This window comes from Macrotis lagotis, chromosome 3 (genome assembly GCF_037893015.1).
Source record: "Macrotis lagotis isolate mMagLag1 chromosome 3, bilby.v1.9.chrom.fasta, whole genome shotgun sequence".
Taxonomy (NCBI): domain Eukaryota; kingdom Metazoa; phylum Chordata; class Mammalia; order Peramelemorphia; family Peramelidae; genus Macrotis; species Macrotis lagotis.
The window spans coordinates 302,026,067-302,036,026 of record NC_133660.1 but is presented as its reverse complement, the minus strand read 5'-3'; the positions used below and the strand labels follow the sequence as shown (position 1 = coordinate 302,036,026).

At 34.0% G+C, this 9,960-nt stretch overlaps 1 protein-coding gene across 1 annotated transcript; it reads left to right on the top strand.

The window, feature by feature from the left end:
- Positions 1 to 5,918: 5,918 nt before the first annotated feature.
- Positions 5,919 to 6,827, top strand: LOC141517011 (olfactory receptor 4C11-like). Its single transcript, XM_074227951.1, has one exon. The coding sequence runs from the start codon at positions 5,925 to 5,927 to the stop codon at positions 6,825 to 6,827; it is 903 nt and encodes a 300-aa protein (XP_074084052.1). The 5' UTR covers positions 5,919 to 5,924.
- The last annotated feature ends 3,133 nt before the right edge of the window (positions 6,828 to 9,960 follow it).

The window sequence follows — 9,960 nt, the reverse complement described above, 5'->3', positions numbered from 1 at the left end:
CTGATTGAACTGGAAATGATTTAAATGAATAATGATGTAGTTTCTTTTTTTGATACATGTTAAGTATATTTCATTATTAGTCATGAATTGAAAGAAGAATCAAAACAAAAGGGGGAAAAAGTAAGAAAAATGAACAAAATCAATATATGAAAATAATATGCTTTGCTTTGCATTCACATTCCATAATTCTTTCTCTAGATATGACTAAAATTTTCCATCATTAGTTTTTTTGGAATTGTCTTGAGTCACTATATTACTGAGAAGAACTAAGTCTATCATAGTTTATCATCATGCAATGTTCCTACTATATGTTTAACAAACTAATAAAACTTTTGGATATTGCTTTTAGATTTTTGTGTTATTTTCTATGTATTCATTTTGTCCTCACAACGATCTTGATAGATAGGTACTATTATTAGCACAATTTTACAGAAAAAATATCCGACATTGAGAAAAGTAGTAAGTTTCTCAGAATCTGATCAGCATCTGAGACTGTATTTGAACTCAGTTCTTTTTATTTTTTTTTGTAAGGCAAATGGGGTTACGTGGCTTGCCCAAGGCCACACAACTAGGCAATTATTAAGTGTCTGAGGTCGGATTTGAACTCAGGTAGTCCTGACTACAGGGCCAGTGCTCTATGCACTGCACCACCTAGCCAGCCCAAACTCAGTTCTTCTTGAATCCATGTATTTAATAAACTATGAGAGCTAGAGATCATTAAGTCATGGAACACATTTAATTTTATTCCTTTTTTCTCTTTTTGGGATATCTCTCAAATTCTTTACTAATTATTCTTTTTTTTTTGCTATATGAACTAGTTCTCACCTACCTCTTTCCTCTTATGTCCTATAAATGAAAAGAATATAAATGGATTCATTTTGCTTAGATTGAAATAGGACAAGAGAAGTAGAAAGTAACTTTTATCATTTTCTTGTGATTCTACACTGCCATTCTGTTGGGAAACCTATGAATTTTGGTAGCATTCAAGACCAGTCCCACACTTGGCTCCTCTACGTACATTTTCTTTTTCTTTCTTTTATTCAACTCTTTTATTTTATTTTTTCCAATTACATGCAAAAATAGTTTTCCATATTCAACTTTCTGTAAGCTTTTGAGTTCCACACCTTTCTACCTCTCTCTCCTTTTTCTCCCCCATCCCCATGACAACATGCAATTTGAAAACAGTTATAAATGCAAAATCATGGTTAACATATTTCCTTATAAGTCACATTGTGAAAAGAAGAATCAAAACCAAAAGGAAAAATGAAAACATAAAAAAAACAATAAATCAAGTTTTATTAAGTGAAAATAACCTACTTTGGACTGCATTCAGACTCCATAGTTTTTTCTTTGGATGTGGATAGTTTTTCCATCACAGTCTTTTAGAATTTTACTTGATCACTTAATAAAAGAGAGGAGCTAAGTCCATCATAGTTCGTCATCACACAATTTGTGATTAATGAATACAGTGTCTTCCTGCTTATGTCCAATTCACTCACAATATCAGTTTATGCAAATTTTCAGATTTTTCTGAAGTACTCAATCATAATTTTTCTAAATTCCTGCAGGATAAGATAAATTTCTAAACCCAGCTGAGTTGTTTCCTCTATGAGACAAATCCAATAAGAGTGAGATTCAAGACTGTATAAGTCTCTATTTTGTCCCTCAAATCAAATAAATTCTTCGTCCCTCTTCATGCGATTTAATTTACCCTATACTGTCCCTCTTTTTCTCTTTTTCCCAGAATAATATTTTTGGTAATGAATTAATTTTTTATCTCATCATATCACTAAGTATACTTCTAAAGAGATATAGTTTTTATAGTTAAAATTACCAGCTGCCTATGGATGGACGTGAATCATTCTGTTTTATTGAATGACCTTTTACTTTTCTTTCCTGTTTACATTTTCTTTATCTCTTGACTCTTTTTATTGGAAATGAAGTTTTCTGTTCAGCTTTGGTCCTTTCATCAGTAAAATTTTATAGTCATCTGATTTGTTGAATATCCTTCTTTCCCCTTTGTTTTGCTAGTTTGTCGATTATTATAATTCAAACTAATTTTCCCCTCCAGAAAATCATTACAAAGCCTTTCAATTCTTTAATGTTGAAAATGTTGAGTGCTGTTGAATCCTGACTGTGGTTTCTTGATATTTGCTTTCTATCTGGTTACTGATAGCATTTTCTCATTCATCTGATAATTCTGGAATTTGGCTCAAATATCCCATGTAGTTTTCATTTAGGAATCTCGTTCATGAAGTTTTAGTGCATTTTTTTCAATTTATAATTTACCTTCTGATTCTAGAGGATTTCAGGATAGTTTTCTTTAATGATTTCTCAAAAGATGTATAGGTCATTTCTTTAGCATAACTTCCATTTCATTCAATAACTCTTTTTACATTTTGGGTTTTTTTTTTTGCAAGGCAATGGAGATAAGGAGTTGCTCAAGGTTGCACAGTTAGGTAAATATTAAATGGCTGAGGCTGTATTTGAACTCAGGTCTCCCTGACTCCTGGTGCAGTGCTTTAACCACTGCACCATCTAACTGCCCCATCCAATAATTGTTGACATTTTCTCTTTTATATCTCTTTCCCACATCTTTTCCAAGGAGATATTGTGTATATACATACATACATACATATATATATATATATATATATATATATATGTTCATTTCAAAAAAATTATTTGACTAATTCTTGATGTCTCATAAATTCATTACTTTGCACTTGCTAAGTTAAAGGAATTAGTTTTTCACTTAGCTTTTGTATTTACTTTTTTGTTTTGCCAATTGTACAGTCAAGCTGAAGAAAATAATTTTAAATATTTTAATATCTTTAAAATAATTTCCCTCTGTACCATTAATTACTAATCCCATTTTCTTCTATCTGTTTTACTTGATTTTTAAAATCCATTCTGAATTCTTCCAAGAGAATTTTTTTTTTAACTCAAACCAGATAATAATCCCTTATGATGCTTCACATATAGGCATTTTGTTATTGGTTTTCTCTTCTGAGATGATATTTTGATATTTTCAGATGCCATTGCACTTTATTATGATCAGCCTTTTTTTCTGTTTTTCACTCATTTTTAGTTTACTTGGTGATTTTTATAGTTGAGTTCTGCTGTGTCCTGTGCTTCTTATGCTGGGGGCCAGGGGACTTTTCACTGACTTTTTGTGCTGGGGTCTCAAGTGCTAGTGACTTGTTCCCTGCAATAGGTTTGCACAGCCTGGACATACCAGCTGTGCTGAACTTTCAGAGCTTGCAATATGGCTTCTGCACTGGAGCTAGACCCCTCACTATTGACCTTCCATACAGATGGTCTGTCAAGCCAGAAGCCAGGGGCCTTGGGTATTAATCTGCATTGTGGCTCACTGGCTTTCCCACATCTGGCCTGAGCTGGACTACAATCCCCTTTTATGCAACTGAGGAAGATTTTTCCTGAAGTCCATCCATGATAATTTAAATTTGAAAATTGCTCCATTCTGTGATTTTGTTGGTTCTATCAATCCAAAATTTCATTAGAGTTTTGATTTAAAGTTCTTTCTGAGGGAAGCTAGAAAAAAGTTGTGGGAAGCTCCTGACTATTCTTTGCAATCTTGAGCGTGCTCCCATAACATGATTTTCAAAGTGATCTGAATGTATTATTTAATTTATCTTATAAAATTCTATAAAATAGACACTAGAGATATCATAATATACATGTGTGTAGGTATGCTATGTTTATATATGCTTTATATCTATGTTCTTCTTTTATCCCTGGTACTCTTTCTTTGCTCTTCTCCTTTGCTCTCCTCTCTTCACCTCACTCTCCTCCTCATTTCTCTCCTTACATGTTTCCCATTTCTTTTAAAAATTGTATTTATATTGCCAGTGTAATTTCAGATCTTTTGAAGACATCAATAACCAATTGAATAAAATATTATATATAAATTGCATATTGTTCTTTGGGTAATAGAAATAAGGTTTTCAAAAACAAGTGAGATCTTTGGAAGAGTAACATTTTTATCCATGTTTAAAATTTTTTAAAAACTTCAAAAACATATGGAATATTGAATTCAAGCAATATTAATTAATGAATAAGTTTATTTCAAATCAACTTTTGAGGTAGGAAATATTTCAATGAATTGCCTGGGATCTTTCCTTGTCCTTGTAGGCATTGTAGTGGAGTGGATGAAGTAGAAGACATGGAATGAGGAGGAAAGGATAACATTTAATTCTTTCCTCTGATAATTGCTATATTTGTGATCTTCAATAACTTATTTAACCTCTTTTAGTTTTTTCTGCCTCAACAATAAAATGGGAATAATGAAACTTGAAACACGTTCTCCGTACAACTTTACAAAAATCATATAAAAATGTAAGTATACATTTCTTTGTAACCATTAGTTATATAATTTTTCCATGTTCAAAATTTTTATAAATGATGTAGATAAAACCTTTGATGTTAGACTTATTTTTTAAAATAATGACTAGTCTATTATTCTGCAAGACATAATATAAATCATCTTTTACATTCTACCCCATTGGTTCTAACAACATAGCATTTAATTGATATGCATTGTGTTCTATATTTTCCTTGAACATTCAAAAGGAACAATACAAGAGAAAGAATCCATAGTCATTCAATAATAAATATCAAGCTGAACTAGTGATCAAATCGGAAATCTTTTCGGGATGATTTTGGGTAAACAAATTTGTTTCACTGGATTTTATAATTCCCTTCTCTGCAAATGGAGAGGATTGTTCTTGATAACTTTTTATATCTCTACTAGAACTTAATCGATTATGTATTATCTGCCTGAATAGAAGTCAGCATCTGAATTGGCACAGACATTTTAAGGACAGCTTGGAATGTGGTTGAGTTTTGGTATTTAGAACAAGAGAGATGATGATTCCAATGAATTCTTCCCTTGTTGACTCCCATAGGGATTGTTGTTCTAAGTTTGAGTTCCAAATTTAGAGGAGGACATTGATGAGCCACAGCATACTCAGAGAAGGGAAACCAGGAAAGCCAACTTCTAAATATTATGCCATAGAAAATAGAAAACAGGGGGAATATGAAGGCCATTACCAATTATTGGTAGGGCTGTCAATCACATGACAGAGATCAGAATTTGTTTTATTTGATCTCACAGGAGAGAATTAGAAATATTTTATTAGTTTACTGAAAAGTGAATATAATCTTTATAGCAGGAAAAAATTCTATGAAATATACTTCTCCAAAATAAAATAGAAGTGGTTTTGATTATTGGTTATATTCAATTGGAGACTGGATGAATATCTATAAGGGAATATGCTAAGGTTATCCCTTTTCAAGTAGGCGTAATCAAGACTTCACTTCTAAATCTGAGATTCTATGAAAGGAACTACTGAATCAGGACAGTCTAGGACTTTAATATTTCTAGCAGATAAGTATGTAGCTTGGGATATTGTAGCAATTATACTCCCAAAATATTATTTTGGAAAAGTAGGGAGGCATAGTTAGATTTTGACATTTGAATGACATACAAACACACAAAATGAAATGATAAAATGAAATTATAAATCTGTGAACTTAAAATTTTAACCAATAGCATTGATTTCAACCCACATATTTATCCATCATTGTCTTCCTATAAGTTTGAAAAGTGATGCCATACATGTCACTGCACAGAGAAAAAAGTGACAATATCTCTTTCTCTCACATAAAAACACAAATACCATGAACAAAAAGTATCTTATATGCATTGGAATAGATTATGGTACTACTTCCTACATTAAGTTTTCCTATATGAGAGGATGGAAAAAGAAATTAAAGATAAATTATAGATTTTCAAGCAGTATTTATATTTTGCCACTCTCAAATTCTTCTATATTAATTCTTCTTTATTCCTTTGTTGTTTTAAATAGTTCTCACCTGTGCCCTTTCCACAAGTCCTAGAGATGAGAAACAATGTGACTGAATTCATTCTGCTTGGATTGACACAGGACCCAGAGATGCATAAAATAATATTTGCCATTTTCTTGGGATTCTACACTGCCACTGTGTTGGGAAACTTATTAATTATTGTGACAATCAAGACCAGTCCCACACTTGATTCCCCTATGTACTTTTTCTTAACCTATTTATCCATTGCAGATTCTTGTTTCTCTACAACCACAGCTCCCAAACTGATTGTGGACAGCATCTCTCAAAAGAACACCATTTCCTTTGATGAGTGCATGACCCAGCTATTTGCCATGCATTTCTTTGGCTGCATGGAAATATTGGTTCTCATTGTAATGGCCTATGACCGCTATGTGGCCATCTGTAAGCCCCTTCACTATCCTGTCATCATGAACCGGAGGGTGTGTAAGATTCTGATTCTATTGGTATGGGGAGGGTCATTTCTGCATTCTATGGCCCAGATAATACTAATCTTGACTGTGCCCTTCTGTGGTCCCAATGTTATTGACCACTATTTCTGTGACTTGCAACCTTTGTTGAGACTAGGTTGCATGGACACTTATGTACTGAACCTCTTGGTAGTTTCCAATAGTGGAGCCATATGTTCAGTAAGCTTTATTTTTCTGATGATATCCTATACAATTATACTGCATTCCCTGAGAAATCACAGTGCAGAGGGAAAACGTAAAGCCCTCTCCACCTGTAGTTCCCACATCATTGTTGTCATCATATTCTTTGGTCCTTGCATATTCATGTATGCCCGACCCCCAACTACCTTCCCTCTTGATAAGCTGGTGTCTGTTTTTTATACCATCATAACACCCTTACTCAATCCTTTGATCTATACCCTAAGGAATGCGGAAGTTAAAAATGCCATGAAGAAGCTATGGACCACCTGAGTGACTACAGGTGACATATAATATACTCAAATATACCTATGTTTCTATGTATCTATCTATATATTTCTATTTTTTAATGATAGTTCATCCAAATTGGAAAAATTAAAAGTGATATATTGTAAAAATAAAATCATCATGCTGAAGTTCTTTACTTGGAGTCCATGGAATTTAAGCGATATTTTGATAACTGTATTTCAATAGAATTTTATTTTAGTTTGTAATGCATTAAATTTGGTTTTGCCTTTGAAAATGTTATTGTTTTACATGAAAAATTTGGAATTTATCTTTTTATCATGATTTCAAATTATTTTAGTGTATAAGAAATACATTAAAATAATATCTTGTTTTGTCTCTTATAGTCAATAAAAGTTAAGTGAGGAACTTTTTCGCCATAATTCAGAGAATACTGAATATCAAGTCCAATCTTTCCTTAATTTATTGTGTGACTTGGGAAAATGCTTTAAATTTTCTTTATATTTGTTTTGTTACTAATAAAATAAATTATTTGGTATATAGTACCACTAAGTTTGTGCCATTTAGACCTCAAAATTTGAGCATTCATTAATAAATGACAGAGGGAAAGTGGAACAGGGTGAAAAATGTGATTTTAGAAAGAAAATGTTAGGAGTATCAAAAGTGAAGAAATTAGACCTTGCTTCTAAGAACTGAAATTTCTCTTACAAATTTCTGTACTCAGCACTTTATCTCTTATGACACCACTATCAAAACTTATTTCTCATGTTCATTTGCATTTTAAAAATTTGATCATGTTAATCCTTCATCTTCCCAATAATATATTTCTATAATCTAATCTTCCAATTAGAAACAAATAAAAATAATCATTGGATTTAATTTAGTTGAAGTCTTATATAAGAGCTATGAAAATATAGATTAGGTTCAACCATTGGATCATTTTAGTTATAGGGTCATAGCAATTTATTTGATCTCACTTGCCTCAATTATTGCAATATCCTTTTAATTTCTATTATATTCAGTGGAGCTGAGATACCAGAGCAGGCTCTCCTTATAATTCATTTATCTGTTGTAACTTTTTTTTAAAATTTTAACTTTTTATTAGATTAATAATTCTGAAATTATCTTCTATCAAGCTATTTTAATATCTGTTCCTTTTCCCATGAGATATTTCATATACCCTTTTATTATTTCATTCATTTGACCTTGCTGTGTTGTATATTAATCTCTCATGATGTCATTAGTTTCTACTTAGAGCAGGGAAAAGAAATGAAAGAAAAAAGGAAATTTTTAAAAATTGTATTTAGTGTTTTCATTTTCATCATTAAATCTAAATTCAATATTTTACAAAATATTTTTAAATCTAATGAAATTGAGCGCATTAAGGGGAAGAGAACAGGACACCCAATTTCAAAACATCCCAATTTTTCCTAAGGCTTGCATCAGTATAATCCAGAACTACTAGGCTTAGATGATTTTCTTTAACCATCATCTGGCCAAGATGATCAAGAAGCCAAGAACTCTTTTAAGTTCAACTGGCCTTCCCTCAAAATTGACATGAATCAAGCCTCTGAATAGATTTTGGTTCCACAGAACCCACAGAAAAACAGATGAGTATCTGCTACCCCATTCCGTTATTTGAACCATGTTGCTTGACTTCTCAGACTTCACTCAGTCAGAAAGAAAGAGGGAGAAAAATCATGAATTACCTCAAAAAAAAAAAGGTAAAAGATCATGCATTCGACAGCAATTTCCTAGCTAAGGCCTGAGAAACAGGAGACCAGCTTAAGAAGAGGGAAAGATAGGTTATGGCAATAGGGTCTTTGGAAGAGCAATATAGCCAGATCAGTGTCAAAAATTGTGTGGGTATGTGATTAGGAGATGGGGCAGGGTGCAGGGGGAGGGGGCAAATTGGGGACAAGATAAGATTAGTGTGGTAACTGAAGGGCATCTACAAGGCAGAGATATTTTCTATGTTTGAGGATATGGTAATGTCCCTTGTAAGGGAGTTGTTGGGGGGGGAGGAGAAGGATGAGGGGGAGGCACAGTCCATTGTCAACTATTCCAATCAGCAGGTGCTACATTCCTTTCAGGTCTTTCAAAAAGGAGTGGGTGATGGAGGATGAGAGAATCCATATAAATAGCAGGCTACTGCTGGGCCCCCAGATAGTCCAAGAAGCTCTTAGAAAGCAGATGTGCACTTCCTCCAATGGCTTTTGTGGACTTTGGAGATTTCAATATTTTGACCCATTATAGGATAGAATAGGGATTTCAACACATCACTGCCTTGGGCTGGTCACTCCTTAGGACCCATCTTGCTCCCTGGTAGTTCTTCCTCCTCCAGGAACACTCCATCAGAAGGCATCCTCCAGGAGCACTATCCACCTCAGAAAAACCTTGTTCTGGAGCTCTACAGGGTCCTGATACCATTTTCCCTTTGGAGGACTGAGTGAAGGCTGAGAATTCAAGCAACATAGATCAAATCATTGAATGGAGTAGAAGAACTCACCATCCCCACTGAAGCTTCAGGGACTTGGTCAGAAAGTTTTGCTACTTCATGTTCAGTGCCAAGTCCTGCCACCCAATGCAGTAGCAGAATCAGAAGCAGCAGCAACACTGGGCTGGACAGGCGTGGCATCCTCAAGAAATAGCTGGAAAAATCCTGGAGCAGAAAATTCTGGATGATACCAACCTTTCTCCCAGAGGTCTGAAGATCCTGGAAGGAGCATGAATAGGCAGGTGCTTCTTCAGAGTCTCTTGTTAGCTGGGGACCTAGACGTAGAACTCAGTCACCTGCTTTCTAAGGCCCTGGTGAGCACAGTAGATCTGGAGAAGGTAGCATAACATAGAACCACACTGCTGAACCATTATGAAAGAGTTTTCCTGGCTGATGTCGCATTTTCTGAAGAACAGAATGTAAACCAGCTACTTTGGAAGAATGCCATCCATCAGGTGACTGAGAAATTAAATTGAGAAAACAGTTCAAGCTGCATTCCAGGCCTATGAAGTCAGAGCACATTCAGCATAAGCTCCTGGCAGTCTTGGACCAGGGCACTGCCTTCTTCCAGTTTGCTTGGAAAACTACAGAATCAATACCAGTTTCAAGTGGTCTACCATCTGGAGGGAGGGAGCCTCGGCAGCAAGTCATTAGAAAAATCCT

Bases quoted from the DNA above. Each gene is read 5' to 3' on its own strand.
- LOC141517011 (XM_074227951.1), top strand. From the start codon at position 5,925: ATGAGAAACAATGTGACTGAATTCATTCTGCTTGGATTGACACAGGAC.